Source organism: Anas platyrhynchos, chromosome 26, assembly GCF_047663525.1.
Source record: "Anas platyrhynchos isolate ZD024472 breed Pekin duck chromosome 26, IASCAAS_PekinDuck_T2T, whole genome shotgun sequence".
NCBI lineage: Eukaryota > Metazoa > Chordata > Aves > Anseriformes > Anatidae > Anas > Anas platyrhynchos.
In genome coordinates, this window is record NC_092612.1 from 1,480,536 (window position 1) to 1,499,681 (window position 19,146).

At 57.8% G+C, this 19,146-nt stretch overlaps 3 protein-coding genes across 4 annotated transcripts; 2 read left to right on the forward strand and 1 right to left on the reverse strand.

Annotated features, from left to right (window-relative positions):
- Window positions 1-243: 243 nt before the first annotated feature.
- UBQLN4 (ubiquilin 4) lies at window positions 244-11,904 on the forward strand. Of its 2 annotated transcripts, XM_027444488.3 has the most exons (11): window positions 245-468; window positions 2,372-2,523; window positions 4,817-5,016; window positions 5,314-5,576; window positions 6,825-6,983; window positions 7,703-7,928; window positions 8,097-8,236; window positions 8,674-8,757; window positions 9,394-9,509; window positions 10,104-10,281; window positions 10,712-11,904. In XM_027444488.3, exons 1-11 carry the CDS (start codon window positions 268-270, stop codon window positions 10,862-10,864), a joined length of 1,872 nt encoding a protein of 623 aa, XP_027300289.3. In that variant the 5' UTR covers window positions 245-267; the 3' UTR covers window positions 10,865-11,904. The 2 variants fall into 2 exon arrangements, with proteins under 2 accessions (XP_038023817.2, XP_027300289.3); XM_038167889.2 differs by lacking the exon at window positions 8,674-8,757 and having other exon boundaries at window positions 244-468.
- Window positions 11,905-14,429: 2,525 nt separating this feature from the next.
- Window positions 14,430-17,097, forward strand: LOC101797790 (G patch domain-containing protein 4). Its single transcript, XM_027444513.3, has 7 exons — window positions 14,430-14,553; window positions 15,379-15,452; window positions 15,573-15,665; window positions 15,823-15,930; window positions 16,055-16,164; window positions 16,260-16,310; window positions 16,424-17,097. Exons 1-7 carry the CDS (start codon window positions 14,478-14,480, stop codon window positions 16,806-16,808), a joined length of 897 nt encoding a protein of 298 aa, XP_027300314.2. The 5' UTR covers window positions 14,430-14,477; the 3' UTR covers window positions 16,809-17,097.
- On the reverse strand, window positions 17,056-19,078 carry NAXE (NAD(P)HX epimerase). Its single transcript, XM_027444514.3, has 6 exons — window positions 18,903-19,078; window positions 18,265-18,373; window positions 18,076-18,186; window positions 17,854-17,967; window positions 17,616-17,763; window positions 17,056-17,526 (listed from the first exon to the last, which is right to left on the reverse strand). Exons 1-6 carry the CDS (start codon window positions 19,046-19,048, stop codon window positions 17,324-17,326), a joined length of 831 nt encoding a protein of 276 aa, XP_027300315.3. The 5' UTR covers window positions 19,049-19,078; the 3' UTR covers window positions 17,056-17,323.
- Window positions 19,079-19,146: the final 68 nt, after the last annotated feature.

The following is a 19,146-nucleotide window of genomic DNA, read 5'->3' on the forward strand; positions in this document are numbered from 1 at the left end:
TCCACCCCCCCATAGACACACACACAGACCCGGCCCGCTCAGCGCGGGGCACGCTGGGAGTTGTAGTTCCCCCCTCATTGAGGCCTACTCGATCCCAAACAAAAAATCCCAAAACCTTTCCCCGGCTCCCAGCCCTTCCCCTCCCGGCAGCTTTGCAGAGGCTCCGCCGGGCCGGCAGGGGGCGGAGGAGGCAGCTGGGAAGCGGGGAGGGTTCGGGAGGGGAGCGCCGCCTTTCTCTGTCGGCGGCGGCCCGGGCGGGCGGCGAAGATGGCGGAGCCGAGCGGCGGCGGCGGCGGTGGCGGAGGAGGAGGAGGAGGAGGAGGAGGAGGAGGAGGAGGGGGTGGAGGAGGGCCGGGCCCCGGCGGGGTGGAGCTGGGGGGGCCCGGGGGGGCCCTGATCCGAGTGACGGTGAAGACCCCCAAGGATAAGGAGGAGATCGTCATCGCGGACGGGGCCTCCGTGAGAGAGGTGGGGGGCTGGGAATGGGGGGGGTGGGGGGGTGTAAGGGGGTTTTGGGGGGTGTGGGGGGGGTTTGGGGGATGGGGAGGGTTGGGGGGTGTAGGGGGGGTTGAGGGGATTTGGGGGTGTGGGGGGATTTGGAAGGGTTGGGGGGGTTTGGAGGTGTGGGGGGGATATGGGGGATTTGGGGAGTGTAGGGAGGTGTAAGGGGATTTGGGGGGTGTAGGGGGATTTAGGGAGTTCGGGGGATTTAGGGGGTGTGGGGATGTAGGGGGATTTGGGGGTGTGGAGGGGTTTGGGGGATTCAGGGGGATTTGGGGGTATGGGGGGGATATAGGGGATTTAGGGGGTATGGGGGGGTTTGGGGGATTTGGGGGGTGTAGGGGGATTTAGGGGGTGTGGAGGGGTTTGGGGGATTTGGGAGGTGTAGGGGGATTTAGGGGGATTTGGGGGGTCGGGGGGTGTTGGCTTGAGGTGAGGATTCGGGGAGGGGGAAGTTTGAGAGGGGATTAAATGGTTTTTAGGGGGCGGGGGGGGTGCTGTAAGGCCCCCTTGGGTTATATGGGGGGAGTAGGGGGAGGTGGGGGGGGTTGAGAGGGGGTCGGAGGTGGGGGGTGGGGGAGAATGGTTTTGGGGGGGAGAATGTTTGTGGAGAGAGAGGATGGTTTGGGGAGGGGGAGAACGGTCTTAGGGGGGCAGAATGGTGTCAGGGGGGGACGTGGCATCGTTGGGGCTGTGGGGAGGGCTTGGTTTTGGGGAGGGGGCTGCGAGGGCTCGGGGAACCCCCCCGGGTAAGGGGGAACGGGGGGCACGGCGCTGGGGCTGGGCTGGGAAGGGCAGCGGGGAGCGGTGCTTTGGGGTGGGGGGTGCCCAGCCTGCGGGGTGCTGGGTTTGGGGCCAGATCCTTTCCCTAGGGGGGGGCAGAACGGGGGCTGTGAACGTTTTTGGGGCAGAGCTCGGGGCCCGCCTGGCACCCATGGGTGCGAGGGCTGCTCCTGCCAGGGAGCCCAGCGGGAGGGGATGACAAAAACGGCTCCGGTGCTGGCAAAGCGGTGTCACCACCATGGCTCTCGGCCCCACAGCATGGTTTGGGGCTTTTAGGGTCCTTCTGCTCCTTCCCAAGAAGCTCCCCAAAACCCCACGGCGCTCGGGGGCGGAGGCAGGGGGCGAGGAGAGCCTCAGGTTTAGGGCTTTGCCCTCCTGGGTGCTGGGTTTGTGGGGTTTTGGTGCAAAGGCTGCGAGCTGAGCTCCTGTGCTTCTCCTCTCAGCCTTTCCCTGTGAATTTCCTCTGGTCTGGGGCTTCTAAATGCAAAGGTTTTGTGTTTTTTGGTTTTTTTTCCTTTTTTTTTTTTTTCCCCTCTCCAATCAACATGGGAATGCCCCAGCTGAGCTTATTGGCAGGTGTTAATCCCTCCCCATCGCACAGAGGAGATGCCAGCGGTGAAAGGACGGTGCCCTTTTCCCCTGTGCAGTCAGAGCAGGGCTTTCCTTCCAAAAAAATAAACCAAAATAAAATAAAATAAATCTCAGTCGCTGAGGATGAGCGGCGTGTTGGATTAGCCCTAAGAGGCACTCTTGATTTTAACTTTGGAAGCCTCCAGCTCGCCTCGAGGTAATTGTTCGACGCCTTCTGAGCTTTGCTCCTCGTCCTGCAAGCGGTGCAGGGCTCGTCTTTACCTTTTTTGTTGTTTTTTTTTGTTTTCCTGAACGCCTCAGCCCTCCTCAGCAGCTGGCGACTGAACTGCTGCCTGCACGGGCTCCTTTTTTTGGTGAGGTGCTGCAGGGCTCTCGGTTCCTTACCCCATTTGCGTGGCCCACTGATGATACCCGGAGCGTTATCTTCCCATTCCTGGCCCCCGCCGTTTGCCTGACGAGTGCTCTGTTTGTTTTTTTTTATTTTTATTTTTTTCAGTTCAAAGAAGAGATTTCCAGGCGGTTTAAAGCCAAACAGGATCAGCTGGTTCTGATCTTTGCCGGGAAGATCCTGAAGGATGGAGACACTTTGAATCAACACGGGATCAAGGATGGGCTGACGGTGCACTTGGTCATTAAGACTCCACAGAAGTAAGAAACTGCTCCACGTGGGGAGGGGGGGGGCGCTGGGATTACGCTGTGGTGGAGCAGCTCTGCTGCACCAGTGACCGAAGCAGAGCACTTTTCCCTGGGTTATGGGGCTGTGTGAGCTCGTGGCGGGTTCCTGAAGGGGCCAAGCTGCCCCCCAGCACCATTCTCAGGCGAGGCTTTGCGTAGTTTGAGCCTCTCTTAACGTGGTCGTTGTGCGAGATCCCATCTGAGCTCGACGCTGTCCCAGTTCTAACCCAGAGGACTCGCTGCTAACAGAAATCACCTTCCCGGTGAGTTTGGGTTAGAGCTGAAAGCGATGCCCTGCTTTGTGCTTTTCCCTTCCTGCTCCGTGCTCAGCCTTTCTCGGGTGCCCTGGAGGACCCGCAGCGCGCACCGAGGGCTCCCTGTGGGGCAAAAGGGCTTCCAAGTGGCACCTGCAGGCAGTTCTGCGTGGCCACGTGTGGACAGCTGGCAATTTGGGGAGTCTTGGGCCTTTTTTCTGCTTGCAGTGAGGTCAGCAGCTCGAGAACACGCTGTGGGCACACCCCTTGGTGGCTTCCAGCCCGAGCCCGGCTCCCTCGCATCCGCGGGGTGAGCGCGAGGTCCTGCGGGGCTGGGCCTCTCCCAGCGCTGCCCAGTGAAGCAGAAGGCACACGAGAGGCTCCTGGGAGCTGTTTTTGTGCCTCAGCCGCGTCTTGTTGATCTCGAAATGCCCTCTGCGACAGTTTCTTGGGCTCCCTGCTGCAGGCTGATCGGCCGCCCGGGGAGCAAACGGGGCCGCGGCTCTTTGTGCAGTTCTGCTGTCCCCCGGGAGAGCTGCTGGAGTGGAGATTAGTACTTTTTTTTTTTTATTATTTACAAAGAATGAGAGTGTGCATTGTCAGCTTCTGCAGGAGGTCTCGCTCTGAATCCCGCATTTCCAGGTAGCTGAGGCTGTTTACGGCTGTCCCCGCAGCAAGCTGCGCTAGTTGGGAACCTTTTCAAAGGGTAAATGAGAGAGCTGTCCTGGGCTGCTCGTTTTATTCTCTACGAGTCCCAGATAAGCGCTTACTGAAGTCATTACAGCCTCTTCCTGTGCTGAGAGAAACCAAGTGACCTTTCTCCAGCTTCCTTCTTCCTTTTTTGTTAAGCTTCCTATTTGCTTTGTTCCCCACACGCTCTGCCTCCCCATCAGCGGCTGGTGGTTTTCAGCGCCGGTCGGATGGGGCTGGAAAACAGGGTGAGACCTTCAGGGCAGGTTCTGAAGGTCCCAGAGGACACGTGGAGAAGGAAAGGGGCTTAGAGAAGGGATTTGGGACAGGAGAGAGAAGAGAAAAGGGTGGGAAAAACAAAAAAACAAGAGATTGCCGTTCGTTATACGTTAGTGACATAAATGGCATTTCTTTTTTTTTTTTTTTGAGGGGAGTAAAGTGAATTTTGCTATCTAATTTCATTTGAAAGCTCTTCAGCGCCAGTCCAGGGCTCTTGCTGTCACGGCTGCAGATGCCTCAGAGAATCTTTGCAATGTTCTTTTTTTTTAAAGGCCAATAAAAATCCCAAGGAAAGACCCTTTGAGTACGAGGTACTGGTTTGGGTCAGTTTAGTCAGGAAAGCTGGCGCCCCGTATCTGCTGCTGCGCTGTGGCTTGTGGTCCTGTGGGTGTTAAAAGAAGCCACGGAAAGCTTGTGTTGGAAGGAGAAACCTCACGTGGAAGGTAAAACCAAGAGCAGAGGTGTGAATTCATAACCCTGCTGGCCAGAAGTGTTGTCTGGGGCGGATGCTCGCTGCTCCATGCCTCGTTTCTCCATCTGTAGGGTAAGGCAGACACTTACTGTGTCCCCAGGAGCACCAACAGAAATGCTCAGAGCAGGAGAGGAGTTGCAGCAAAGCCAACTCTTGTTTACCCCATCCACTAGCCCTGCTGTAACCTCCTGTGGTTTCTGCGGGAGCAGCAGGAGGATTTTCCTGTTTGGAGCAAACTCATTGCTCAAGGATATGGCTGAGGGAAATAGTTCAGCGCGATTCAGGCGAGAGCTAGATGCAGCTCGGAGGAAGACCAGTCGAGCCACTTGGTGTGGGCCAGGATGAAATGTCAGAGGCTGTTATGCATCAGGAGGGTGGGAGGCAGATTCCAACAGATGGAAGGCATCTGGGAGCCACAGCTGTGCAGCCGGGAATGAAAGCAGAAGGGGCTGGCTGCTGCTGGGCCAGCAGGCTTGAAGGGAGGCTGCCTTGCTCCCGTGTCCCAGGCAGAGGATTCTGCTCCCATCTCCCTCTTTTCAAGAGTTCAACGCCTCGTTTTGTTTCTTTGCAGGGTCCAGGATCCAACAGCTGCTGCTTCTGCCCCCAACGCTGCTTCTGCCCCCACCTCCACCTCCCCTTCTCCTGCTGCCCCGTCTCAGCCTTCCACATCCAGCAGCGCCGCTTCGGACGCCGGCAGCAGGCGGAGCAGTGGGTCAGGGACTGGGGGAGGTCCTGGAGATGGAGGCCCCAACAGTGCCACGTCCATCCTTTGTAAGTGCTGGCCGGGAGAAAGCCGAACGGGAAGGAGCCGGGAGCCCCTGTAATTGTCTCTGCTGTTTGCATGAGTCGTTTCCCTCAGCACAGCTCGGTTTGCCTGCTCAGGAGAACAGCAAAAACCCTTTTGTGAAGCATGTGCAGGGGGTGTCCTCCCTCAGAGCTGGCTGCTGTAGGAATAGGATACCCCCAGATGAGTGTGGGTGCAGTTCAGCTGCTGCACTTGTCCTCTTCTTGCAGCTGCCGGCAGTTTCTGACTCCCTCCTCTCTCCCCGTGTGTTGTTCCCTCTCCAGCTGGCTTCGGCGGCATCACCGGGCTGGGCAACCTTGGGATGGGCTCGGCCAACTTCATGGAGCTCCAGCAGCAGATGCAGAGGCAGCTGATGTCCAACCCCGAGATGCTCTCGCAGATCATGGAGAACCCCTTGGTGCAGAACATGATGTCGAACCCGGACCTCATGAGGCAGATGATCATGGCCAACCCCCAAATGCAGCAGCTCATGGAGCGAAACCCGGAGATTAGCCACATGCTGAACAACCCAGAGCTCATGAGGCAGGTGGGTCAGCACACCGGGGGCTGCTCCGAGCAGGGCCAGCTTTGTTTGTGGACCAGCTTCGGTGTCTGCTCACGAAAGGGGGCGTGTGAATGCCAGCCTGATGAATTTAGAGATCTCCTCCCTTTCCTTCCCTCTGTAAGCTCCTCACAAACAGATGGTGGTCCCGAGTTAAGTGAATAGCGATTACACAACCCACATGCCTGCAACTCTTATCTCCCTTGCAGGGCTGTTGTATCTATTCTGTGGTGGGCAAAAAAAAATAAAAAAAAAAAACGATGCTTGGATCGTTCTGGTGTGCCACACACAAGGCTGCTGTGTTCCGTGTAATGGGAGCAAAAGCAGTCAGGGAGAAATGAAGCTGCTGTGAATGGGTTTTGTTCTTCTCTTTTTCTGGCGCTGGATTAAGTACAGACCACAGAACTGTAGGGTTGATGTTTTACTAATAAAATACTACGCTAGGCATAGGCTGGGATCCTAGAGGTCTCTTTTTTTCTGTACTGTCCCAAAACAGAGAGGGCCCCTGCCCCGGAGAGCTAGCTGTCTGTCTGAAGGTTTGTCAGAAGGGAAGCTTGAGGGGAAAAGTGAGAGTGTGAGTGTTAAATAGTTGGCAGGGCGCTGCTGTTTCTCCAGGAAGACTTTTCAGGGGGTGTTTCCCAGTATGAGCATAGTTTTCCTGCGCTTCCAGTTGTCTTTCCTTTCAACTGTGTTGGGCCTACATGAAATATTCCAGCGTTGCAGGACTAAATGGTGAAGGATCCATATTTAAGCATCTCCTCAAAGGACGTCCGGGTGTTCCTTGAGCAGGGCAGACCCACGAGAAGTCTGGAGATGGTGAATTACTCGGTTTTCCTGCAACAGGAAGGATCCAGCCTCTTCCACCTTCTCAGTTTTTGAACGTGGTCCACCTGCTTTGAGTGGGAACATCTGGGTGTTAAATGTTTGGATGTCCTGATAGTGCTTAGAAACGAAACAAGGCGGAATCGAGGTTATGAAGGAAGAGAGCTGAGCAAGGGTGGGAGGAGCCAGGATCCCTGGGCTCTCTTTGCTTGGATAAATGATCTCTCTGCTCTCCGGCTGTGAAACGGGTTTAATTATACTCTTTCTTCTGGGAGCTGAGCTTTAACTCTTGCAGTGCTTGGTTGGTAAATCAGTAGAATACCGCCGGGCTGCTCCCCAGGCTCTCAGTCTGCTCCAGTCTTTGGTGGTGCACGTGGACCTGAACTTCCCACCTTTCTCTCCTTCTCGCAGACAATGGAGCTGGCTCGTAACCCTGCCATGATGCAGGAGATGATGCGGAACCAGGACCGTGCTTTGAGCAACCTCGAGAGCATTCCAGGAGGCTACAACGCCCTGCGCCGCATGTACACGGACATCCAGGAGCCCATGTTCAGCGCAGCCAGGGAGCAGGTACAGGCTGCACGCGGGGCACAGCGTGCCAAGCAGGGGGATCTGGCCTCTCCCTAACCCTCGTGGTGACGGGCAGCCTCCTCAAACCACAGCTGTCCACCCCCTCCCCTTCCAATTACGAGCGCAGCCGTTAGCAGAACGTCGTGCGGTGCCAGTCAGCTGCCTTTTACTGCATGGTTCGGGTGTAGCTGAGCAGAGACCTGCCCTTGCTCCTCTGGTCTCCTCGCAGGCTGGGTGCCAGCCGGTGCTGATCCGAAAGCCCCACAGCTTCGTTAGCACGGCCCTCGGCTCCCAGCAGGGCTTAGTGTATTAGCTCAAGCCTGACGCCTTCGGATTGGAGCTGGCTGGGATCCAGCTGGCTCGGAGCACGGGAGGAGCGAGCGCAGGTCTGGCTGCAGAAGGCTGCGCAGACATACTCCAGTCTAGCATTACCTACTGGTATGTCCGGGTGCTGGTTTTACATGGATGTTTGGAAGGCCTGCGCTGGGGAGCCAAACCTAGGGCTGCGGCCGTTTCTCGAGCCTGGAGTTTTTTGGAACGTGGCGTGTTGTGGATTACAAAGTTCTCGGGAGGTGAATGATGGTGTGTGTTTAGCAAATCCTGGACCCAGATGGATACGACGGGCTGTTCCCTAGCCACGCAGCGGTGGGGTTAGTCCAACGTTCCCTGTTAGGGCTGACTGATTAAGGCTCTTTCTTCGTTCTCCCCTTCTTCCCTAGTTTGGCAACAATCCTTTCTCTTCCTTGACGGGGAACTCTGATAGCTCAAGCTCTCAGCCTTTGCGGACGGAGAACAGAGAGCCGTTACCGAACCCCTGGAGCCCCACGCCCCCTGCTTCCCAGAGCCAGGCGCCCAACAGCGAAGGCAGCACTGGCCCAGCAACCACCCAAAGCACACCGACCGTATCCAACCCCTTCGGGCTGAATGCTGCTAGCATTGGGGCTGGTACGTAAGCGAGAGAGGGACCAGAAAGAGGGTGGCAAGCAGCTGTGGCTGTTCACAGCCATATTCCCTGTTGCCTAGTGGCTAGGCGGTGTTGTACTTCAGGTGCTGCAGCAGTGCTCAGGCTTGTAACGGGTTTTCCTTTGTCTTCTCTTCCTTTTACCCTTATAGGTATGTTTAACAGCCCAGAGATGCAAGGCCTCCTGCAGCAGATTTCTGAAAACCCTCAGCTGATGCAGAACATGATCTCTGCCCCTTATATGCGGAGCATGATGCAAACTCTTGCCCAGAACCCGGACTTCGCAGCACAGGTAAAAACATTGCGTTTGTAGTTGCTATGATCAGGGCATGACACATAGGAGACCAGTCTGCTTCTGTAGTTGGAGAGGTTTTTTTCTTGCTGAGAACTGAATGAATGTGTACAACTTTTGTTTTATTTCTCAGTAGCTTGAAGGTAGTCACAGTAAGCAGTGAACTCTGTGTCTTTGGTGAGCCCCTAACGAAAGAAAGTGGCTTTCAGAGGCACGTGGCGTTGGCCCTTCTCTTTGCCCTTGGGTTCTGCGTTCAACACTGCTGCCAGCAATTGAGCTGCCTTATTTCAGTTCCCGCTAGCAGGGGAACGTGCTGAAAGCCCAGGGAGGAAGTCAGGGACACGACTGACTTGTTCTTCGTGGCTTAGTTAACGTAGGGTCTAACAGCCAGCGGCAGCAAGCCTCTGACCCTACCTACGTGTGCTGTCTCTTGCTAGATCATGGTAAATGTCCCCCTCTTTGCTGGGAATCCACAGCTTCAAGAACAGCTCCGCCTTCAGCTCCCTGTCTTCCTGCAGCAGGTAAAGGCCCCTGTCTGGCCCTGTGCTGCTCTCAGCCCCCGGGCTCCAGAGCTTTTGCATCCTCTGTAGGCAAGGGAGCATCTCGGCTGTGTCAAGTGGAGTAGGAAGCATGTGGGCGTGGGTGGTTTGGGCTGTGAAAGAAAGGGGTTTGCGCAAAGGAGAGGGGAAAGTGAGAGCGTGTTTGGCCACCTAAATTAGGTAATCTAAGCTGCCTAAAGCTGGCCTTGAAATTGGACTAGTTACCATGCATGCAACCCCTTTGTGGACAGTCTCTCGCAGTAATGAGCTTACAAAACGGAAAACAGCTAACTGTGCTAGAGCAGCTGGGTCACTCAGGTAAATCAAATAGAATCACTTTAATTCCGAAGGCATAAGTCCCCCTTTCTAAGCTGATTCACCGAGCCTCTTTAGGAAATTTGATCTGAACCCTCCCAGCGTCTCTGTGTAGATGAGCCCTGCAGTCTAGAGACTCGAAGGAGAAACCAGACTCGCAGGTCGGCCCTGGCTGCAGGGCTCAAGGCGCAGCTCTGTGCAGAGGCTGGTTCAGATTTAAAGCTGGTGGCTCTCTGGCTGCAGAAGCTCTCTCTGTTTGGTACTGCTGAGCGTTGTTTTTTTTTTTTCCCCCTTTGTTCCCAGATGCAGAACCCAGACTCCCTCTCCATTCTCACCAACCCCCGCGCCATGCAGGCGCTCCTCCAGATCCAGCAGGGACTCCAGACGCTGCAAACGGAGGCCCCAGGACTAGTGCCAAGGTAATGAGTGCTGGGTTTCTGCAGGCAGAGCTGACGTGCTCGATACCAGCAGGCAGACGAGCGGTCGATTCATCAAGGAGAGGCATGGGGACCTGTGTGTGTGTGCGCCTGCAGGCTGTAGTGAGCTCCAGCTAATTAGCACGTTCTGCTTATTTGCACTCAGTGCGGGGGAAGTCCTTGACCCTTTCTTTTCTCCAAAAAGATTTGGGAGCTGCTGGGTCCCTCCCCTGTCTTTTGGTAGCGGTTGGACTCGAGGATTTTGTCTCTGAGGAGGAACGAGATGCGCAGCCAGGAGGTTGGGTGGGGAAGTGAGGTCAGACTGATCTGCCAGCAGCCCTCGGGCCCTCTGCTCTCTGACAGCGTGGGTCTCCTTCAGCTTTTGCAGTTCCTTTCAGCCTGCACCTCTTTTGGGATTGCCTGTGCCCCGTGGTGTGCATGACCGGGGTACAAACGAGGCTAATTAGGTTAACGAAGCTGTCCCGAAGCACGGGTTGTGGCGGGGGCTTCCCCCCTGCTGCCCAACTCCCACGAGATGGGCAGGGGACGCCCAGAAGCGCCAGCTTGCCTCTGAGCACACCCTGCCTTTTTCTGCAGCCTCGGCTCCTTTGGCATGCCTCGAATGCCCCCGTCCTCCACAGGAGGAAGCACAATCCCGGAGAACCCCGTTCCCTCTGCTTCGACGCCGGCCAGTGCCTCTCCAGCTGGGGGTGGTAACCCCCAACAGCAGCTCATGCAGCAGATGATCCAGCTGCTGGCCGGAGGAAGCTCTCAAGTATGTAACTCTCAGCTCCACGCTGCTGGGCTTTTGGGGGACACCTGCAGGGTTGAGCTAGAGCTTGTCCTGATCCCACCCCACTCCAGGGACGCAGCAGGTTTCTCTTGGGTGCGGTGCTTGCTGCTAAATTTGCGGGATTTGGTGTCCCAGAGTGGTAACTTTGGGACACCAAAAAGTGGTAAATGCTTTGAAACTAAGAGCACTGTGCACAGTGCTGCTGTCACTGTAGGTACAGGACTGGGACCAACTGGGTGCTGACTGGGGGCTCTGCCAGAGCCCGAGGGAGGTTGGGGGAGGCTGGTAACGTCGCCAAATGAGCCTGGAGAGTTTCAGTGCTTGGCACAGGGTCTCCGCACAGCCTTTTCTGTCCACGTTGGATGTCATCTCCTCTCCCTTCCTCTAAGGTCTTTGTCCTCTTCCTCTGTAGGCGCAGAGTCCTGAAGTGCGATTCCAACAGCAGCTGGAGCAGCTGAATGCCATGGGCTTCATTAATCGTGAGGCCAACCTCCAGGCACTCATTGCCACTGGTGGAGACATCAATGCAGCTATTGAGAGACTGCTGGGCTCCCAGCCTTCCTAAACTCTTGTCATGCTGCCCCACAGATGTCAGCACACGCATCCATACACATGCGCAGGGGGATCTTTCAGGAAAGCCCACCATCATTTTCATATCTGACAGCTGTCCATGTATTTAAAACAAAAAGATACAGCTTAACCCCTGACCTTCCTACTAAGTTAAGATTTCATGTTGAAATGCTCTTTAACTGGCTTGTATGTGGATTCCAGTTCTCATCGTGGCCACAAAGACTTCAGATGTGTATTTTTTCCTAAATATGCCCTCTGTCTCAGACACTCTTCTCTCTTTCTCTAGATGGTAGAGGCGATACTTCTAGTTATTTACCTGAATGATTGTGTTTTGAGTAGCTTGATTTTAACTGTACATGATTCCCTCCCTTAGCCTTCCTTTCAGGCAAATATTTAAAACTTGAGCCAAGTTTGGTTTCTGGTTCTTTCTCCCAGCATCTTATTGGGGATGGATCAAAAGAAAAAAAATTGAAGTGACTTGGAAATTCCTGATGTCATTTGTCTTAATGCTTCATGGGATGAACCGAGCTTGTGTCCCTCGCACGCAGGTGTCACAAATCTCCTGGTAAAGGGTTGATGTGCATGAAAACGACGTCTGCACTATGGTTCCTGAGGCTGTTGGGATAGTGTAGAGTAGCCTGGATGCCTTCAGGGATCAGGCTTGGAGTTGAAGCGGCGTGCAGAAGGTGTTTGAAAGGTGGGTTTCTGCCCAAACAGTTCTTGTGCAGCGATGCCGGGGGTTTGTTGGCTCAGCAGGTTCATTTCTGAAAGCGTAAAAACAAGAAGAGGTTGAAAAATGAGTTAAAGACCTCTTCTTTCCACTGGAAAATGTTGACATTCATGTTCTTCCCAGTTTAGACCACCCTCCCCTCCCCATTTTGGTGTGTTTGAATGTTACCGACTCTCCAAGAAAACTCTCCCCCAGGACCAGCAGGGTGATATTTTCCCAAGAGCCTCCATGGCTGTGTAATTTGCATACCATTTTTATCAAAGAAAAAAAAAAAAAAACAAAATAAATGCGCACAACCATCCGTCTCCCTGCGCTCCATGTATCTTCCTTGATTGCCACACCGCAGCTGATTGAGTTCCCCTAATTATTGGTGATTAATCCGTCTCATCCCCCTCGCAGCTAGGGCGGGGTGCCGGGCTTCCTTCGCTCCTGTGGCAGGAAACCTTTTGGCCGCTTCGGTGCTTAAGAAGTGCTGCTGAAAGCTTGCCCCAAACCTGGCCCTAAACGTGCCCGTGGAGATGCTGCCTTTTTATCAGGGCCTTTTGCATTTAGGGCAATCCAGATGTCCTGATGCAAAGCGTATCAGACCAGCAGGTTCTTCGCTGACCCCATAAATGTTGACAATGCTGATGCCCTGGGGAATCTGGGCAGCTCTGTGCCTGGTGGATTTTACCCCTGCTTTTCAACACCAAGCAGGGCACTCACTTTTAGCTCAGCACTCGTGTTCTGCATTTCTTTAATTTTATTTTTATTTATTTTTTTTTTTTTTGGTAGGGGAAGATTGGGCAGTGAGAGGGAAGGGGATTGCAGGAGGCGTGGGATTGCTCCTCCCTTTGTGCGATGTGCATCACAACAAGGCTGGGATTTTAGGGATTCCAATCACCTAGGTTGAATCTCTTGAAGGCTCTGCCTGTATACGTGGATTTTTTTTTCCTGCAGCCTCTCCTCAAATGTAAAAAACCAAAACCCCACAAACATTTGCAACAAGCGCATACGGACGGGCGCTGAAGTTCTTGAAGCACTGGTGGAGGCAGAGCAATTCCTTGAGCTGCTGCTCAGCCCCTTTGCAGCTGAAAGTTGCTTTCTGGAAAGGCCTGCGTGATCCTAAATGATTTCTTAGGTTTGGACACCCCGTGCCTGCGCTTAGGATGGGGTAAGCAGGTGAGTGCAAGGGGGAGGAGACGGCAGCTGGCAACGGCGTCACTTCGAGGTCATTCCTCACCTGCTGCCAGCCAAGGTGCCAAAAACCAAATTGGGCAGCCTCTTCCCACCCAATGCTCACCCACCAGCTCGCCAGTTCCCCCTGGGGAATTTGGCAAAGCTGCTGCCCCCCTCTCCCCTTGCTGCTCAGAGGGCTTTGCTGAGCACCCCACGGATTTGGGGCTCTGATTCCGTATCTGGAGCCACGTGGAGGGGCTTGGGGCTGGTGGGATCCTGGGGAGGGGGCTTTGGCTGCAGCCACTTGGCCCCGGGGACCCCCCCAGTGGGGTTGGGACCCGCTGGTGCTCACCAGCAGCCCCTTGGCTCAGCCCAGGCTTGGGAGGAGAAGGCGGCTTTGAACGCTGGTGGAGGGGGAGGATTTTAGTGAAACCTTAATCCCCTCCGGAGAGCTCTCCCTAATCCTCAGAGCTGCTCAGGAGCCCCCTTTTAGGGGAACAATTTCGCTCGCTCGCTGTTGTCTCTCTCCTTCCCCAAGGAATTGCCCCGCGGTGTTTCTCGCCGACTGTTTCCTCTCATTTTTTTTCTGATAAATAAAAGTCATTCATTTAAAATGTAATAGAAGGAGCAATTTCCTTAGCAGGTAGCGGCAAATCTGGCTGATTGACTGGGGGACGTTGCTGCTGCAAAGGGCTTAATTTCGCTTCGTTCCTCCCCTCTCCCTGGAGGGGAAAGGCAGCGTTTTCCCCCAGTAACTGAAGGTAACACTTTCAACTTTGAAGTCAAACCTCTTAAATGTGGAGGAGGGAGATATTGCAGGAAATGAACAACTAAATTCCCTTCAATAAGTCTTTTTTTTCCTTTTTTTTCCTTTTTTTTTTCCTTTTTTTTCCTTTTTTTCCTTTTTTTTCCTTTTTTTTTTCCTTTTTTTTCCTTTTTTTTTCCTTTTTTTTTTTTTCCTTTTTTTTTTTCCTTTTTTTTTCCTTTTTTTTTTTTTTCCTTTTTTTTTTTTTTTTCATTTTTTTTCCTTTTAATTTTTTTTTTTCTTTTTCTATTTTTTTTCCCTTTTTATTACTAAACCTCCCTGGCTGTGCCCTGCTCAGCACCCAGCATCTGTGGCCCTGATTCAGAGGGTGGGGACATGGAGGAGCTGTGGGGACCTCGGACACCCACAGGGACCCTTGGAAACCTTGGGGACCCTTGGGACCCTCCTGGACCCCCAGAAGCCGTGGGGACCCCCGTGCCCCCCCCAGCAGCTATGGGGACCCTGTGGACCCCCAGGACCCAAGGGGATCCCCAGAAGCCTTGGGGACCCTCAGGATGCAGGGGGACCCCTACAAGCCTTGGGGACCCTCATGACCCCCCTGGACCCCCTGCAGTTGTGGGGACCCCCAAGACCCCCAGCACCCGGGGGGACCCCCAGAAGCTTTGGGGACCCTCGGGACCCCCAGAAGCCTTGGGGACCCCCGTGGACCCCCAGCAGCTGTGGGGACCCCCAGACCCCATAGGGACCCCCAGAAGCCTTGGGGACCTCCGGAACCCCCGTGGCCCCCCCCGGGACCCCCGTTTGCGTCTCCTTCCTTCCACAGCGGTCATTTTTTGGGGGGGGTCTTTGCGCCCTCCCCCCCACACCGCGCACGCGCGGGGCCCGCCCCGGGGGTGGTGCCTTTGCCCCCCCCCGCCCCCCCCCCCAGCCCCATCCCGTCCCGTGCCCGTCGCCATGAGCGTCCCGGGGCCGGGGGGCCGGGGGCTGAGCTTCGCCGAGGGGCTCCTGCGGCGGCACGGCTGGAGCCAGGGTGCGGCCGGGGGCTGCTGGGGGGTCCCGGGGGGGTCCCGGAGTTGTTGGGGGTCCCCGAAACCCCCCCGGGTATCTGGGGTCTGCGGGGATGCTGAGGGTCCCCGCTTGGGGTTCTCACCGGTTCTGGGGGTCCCCGTGGGTGCTGGGGGGGCACGGGGGTCCTGAGGGTCCCCACGGGTCTTGGGGGGCCCTGGAGGACCTGAGGGGGCTCGTGGATGCTGGGGGGCCACAGGGGTGCCAAGGGTCCTCGGGGGTCCCCACTCCTGGTGGGGGTCCGGAGGGTCCCCACGGCTCCCGGGGGTCCCCAGGGGTCCCCAAAGGTTCTGGGGGTCCCCATGGCTCCCGAGAATCCCCACGGCTCCTGGGGGTCCCCAGGGCTCCTGGGGGTCTCTGTGGCTGCTCAGGGCTCTCAGGGGTCCCCATGTGTCTCAAGGGTCCCCTTGGGTGCCAGCGGTCCCCACAGCTTCTGGGGGTCCCCATGGGTGTCAGGGTCCCCACGGGTCTCAGGGGTCCCCATGGGTGCCAGGGGTCCCCATGGCTTCTGGGGGTCCCCATGGGTGTCAGGGGTCCCCACGGGTCTCGGGGGGTCCCCTTGGGTGCCAGGGGTCCCCGTGGCTCCTGGATGCCCCTGTGGGTGCTGGGGCACACCACCACCCTCCACGCACAAGCTGTGCCCCTCATCCTTCGTGCAGTGGCACAGCTGGGGGCACGCTGCAGCCAGGCCTGGGGCTCCCTTTGGGTCATTTCCCTTGAGCCCCCCCCCCGGGACATCCCCCAATTCGGGGTGTGGAGCCCCCGTGAGCGCCGCTCCCTCTGTTCACAGGCAAGGGGCTGGGCAAGAAGGAGGACGGCATCAGCCAGGCCCTCAGGGTGAAGGTGAAATGCGACAGCGCGGGGGTGAGTAGGGTGACGGGAGGGGGCCAGACCCCAAAACGCACCGCGGGGGTGTGCCGGGGGTCCTGGTGGCTGTCCCCTTTTTGAGGGGTCCCCCTGCCTGTCCCCTTTTTTGCCCCGCAGGTGGGTCACAACGCGGCCGAGCAGTTCTCCTTCCACTGGTGGGATCACGTCTTCAACGAGTCCGCCGCCAACATCGCTGTGGAGGACGGGCAGGTAGGGGGGGGCAGCGGGGAATTCCACCGGGATTTGGGGTCACCTTGGGGTTTTTTTTGCACCCCCTGAGGCTCGCAGTGCCCGGCGCTGCTGCGGGGGGGGGGGACGGAGGCACACACACAGATGAAAAGTGCCCGATTGTGGTCTGCTCCCGCAGGACGGCGTCTGCCTGAAGACCCTCGGTGAGCAGCGCTCTGGGATCAGCACCAAGAAGCCCCGCAAGGCCGTCGGTGCTGGCAGCAAACTGTACGGCCGCTTCGTGAAGGTGCCACCTCGGGACACGGCTCTGTGAAATCTGCTGGCTCTGTGCACCCCCTCCCTGGCAGCTTTTTGCTCTTGTGGCCCCTTTTCAGCCCCTTTTTTTTCCACGTCCCCCATTCCCTCGGCAGGCAGCCACGCTCACGGCACGCGGCGAGGAACCGGCCAAGCTGCCCGCAGGCTCGGAGAGCAGCGAGGAGGAGGAGGAGGAGGAGAAATTGGACCGCTCTTCGGCCCGGAGGCAAGGAGGGAGGGATGGGGGTGGCAGGGGAACCCTGCTGTGGCTCACACCGGTGTCACCGTGCTGGGGGTGACACCTCCTGTTTGTGTCCCCAGGCTGACGGATGAGGAGCTGGTGAGAGCATGCGGGGGCCGCACCGCACACAAGTGAGTGGCTGGGGGGGTTGGGGCTGCGTTTTTGGGATCCCTGTTCCTGGCAGGCTGGGCTAAGGGGGGTGTGGGACCCTGCTGCGAGCACCCTAAACCTGGGGTTGTTGCAGGGGGGCCCGTCACGGCCTGACCATGAGCGCCAAGCTGGCGCGCCTGGAGGAGCAGGAGCGAGCCTTCCTCGCCACGTACCAGCAAAAGAGGGAGCAGCCCCAGCCCGCAGAGCTGCAGGAGAAGAAGAAGAAGAAAAAGAAGAAAAAGAAACGGGCTGGAGATGGAGCAGAGGCTGAGGCGCCGCAGAGCTGTGAGCCAAGTGGAGAAGAGGAGGTGGAAGGAGAGGAAGAGAAGGTTGCGAAGAGAAAGAAGAAGAAAAAGAAGGAGAAAGAAGAACTGGCTGAGGCAGAATTCCCTCTAGAAGAGGCAGAAGGGGCAGAGCAGGCTGCGCACAGCCCCAAGAAGAAGAAGAAGAGGAAGAAGAAGCGGAGGGAGGAGGAGTGAATGGTGCCGGTACCGCCTGGCTGGGAGGGCACCGATCCTGCCTGCGGCACCGGTGGGCACCCAGAGCTGTGGCTGAGCCCCGCATGAGCTGGGCTTGTTGGGCTGGGGCTGGCTGGAGTTTTGTTTCACCCACGGAGCCTTCCTCCAGCCTGGGGTGCGCCCAGATCCCCCCAGGCCCTACGGCTGGGACGTGTTTGTTACAGGTCCAACATCAAGGGATGCAAGGGCAGAGCCCACCGCGCACTGGTTCGTTTCCCAAGGGCATCAATAAAACTTTATTGCAGTGAAATGCTCCTGAAGTGCATCGTGTGACAGATCCTGGGTTGTGTCTACACCTAGAAACACCCAAATTAGCTTCTAACCCCAAACCCCAGCCCTGGCAACCTGCAGCAAACCTCCATCCCGCTGCCGGAGCTGGGTAGCACTGACCCAACACGCGGTGCCGAGCCTCCTCTGGGCGCAGAGCTGCATCTTTGGCAAAATTGGGCCCTGCGTGGCCGTGCCAATCCCCAACCCTAGGAGAGCTGCAGGACGCAGTCCGTCCCCGGGTACGGGGGCAGATTCAGGGAATATTTCTTCTGCAGCGCCACGGGCACGAAGCGGCCGCCCAGGAAGTGGTAGCGGCCGGTGAAATGCTGCGCCGCCTTCTTGGGCGCCGTCAGCGAGATGAGCATGTCGGGCTGCAGCCCGTCCGCCTTCCCCTTCTCCACGTCCCAGCCTGCAACGAACCCCAAAACCTGGCTGGAGCAGGGGAAAACCCCCCCCAACCAGGTGCTTTCTGCCCCAAAGGGTCCGGCCGCTACTCACCCGAGGGGATGTCGATGCTGGCCACCGGCACCGTGACGCGCTCGAGGGTGTTGAGGATGCTCCCGAAGGGCTCCCGCACCGCCCCCGTGAAGCTGAACCCAAAAATCGCGTCCACCACCAGCCCGTAGAGCTCGTCGATGAGCGCAGCCTGCGGTGGAAGGGGGGGAACCAGCCTCAGGGTGGGGGTACGGCCCCGAGGAGGGGGGGCGCGTGCAATTTTGGGGTGCTGTTTGCTCACCTCTGCCGGGAATTCGGAGAGGAAGGGGATGTCCATCTTCTGGCACTGGGTGGTCAGCCCTTCAAACAGCGGCTTGTTGGGGCGCTTGGGGTAATACACGGTGGGCTCGTAGCCCTGCGAGGACAAGGATGGAGCCGTTTGGGGGGGCAGAAACCCCAAATTTTGCGGGTCCTGGGACCCTGGGGGCAGGGGGCGAGGCTCGGCCCCGTGCAGGACACTCACAAACATTTTCAGGTGGCGGGCGCACACCAAGCCGTCGCCCCCGTTGTTCCCCGGCCCGCACACGACCAGCACGGCGGGGAGGCTCTTGGTGAAGGAGCCGGGGGGGTACGCCTGGGGTAAGAGGGAGGGCAGGGTTACAGCGGGCTGGGTGGGCACCCAAGGGTGGCCGCTCGCCGCTTCCGCGCCCACCTTGGCGATGGCGGTGGCGCAGCTCAGCCCCGCCAGCTCCATCAGCTGGTCCACGCTGAACTTGTACTCGGTGAAGAGCTCCTGGTCGATGGCCTGGGCTTCCTCCTGCCTGGGGGAGCAGCGGGCACCCGTGGGACCCCTGCAGGGCACCCCTGGGACCTCTACGGGCACCCTTGGGGCCCCAGCGGGCACCCCTGGGACCCCAGTGCTATGGGACCAGGGCCAGCACAGGGGTGCCGCTGCACGAACCCACCCCCACCCCCCTTTGGCATTGCAAAACACCCAGGGACAGGGGGGCAGCCCCCCCCTTGTACTTCTACCACCCTCTCCACCCCCCCTGCACACTCTCCAACCCCCCATACACCCTCTCCATGCCCCCCCTACACCCTCTCTAACCCCCTTGCACCCTCTCCAAACCCCCCTGCACCCTCTCCACGACCCCCTGCAACCTCTCCACCCCCTTGCACCCTCTCCAATCCCCCTGCACCCTCTCCACCTTCCTTGCACCCTCTCCAGGCCCCCTGCACCCTCTCCAACCCCCTTGCACCCTCTCCAATCCTCCCTGCAACCCCCCTCACCCTCTCCAACCCCCCCTGCACCCTCTCCACCCCCCTCCCAAAAAACCCAGGACCCCTTACCCAAGGAAGCGCAGCCCCCCCGTGCTGGAGCCGTGCATGGCGCAGCGGGGGCGGCTCCAATTCCAACTCCGGCTCGGGCAGCGCCCCCCCCCCGCCGCCACCAGCAGCCCCAACCCCAACCCCAGCAGCCCCCGAGGACCCCGCATGCAGCGCCCCGGCCCCGCACGGCTCGGATCGGCCCGGAGCAACACGGAGCAAGCGCAAGGGGCGGCCCCGGCCCCGGCTCCTCCCCGGGTTTGGGGTG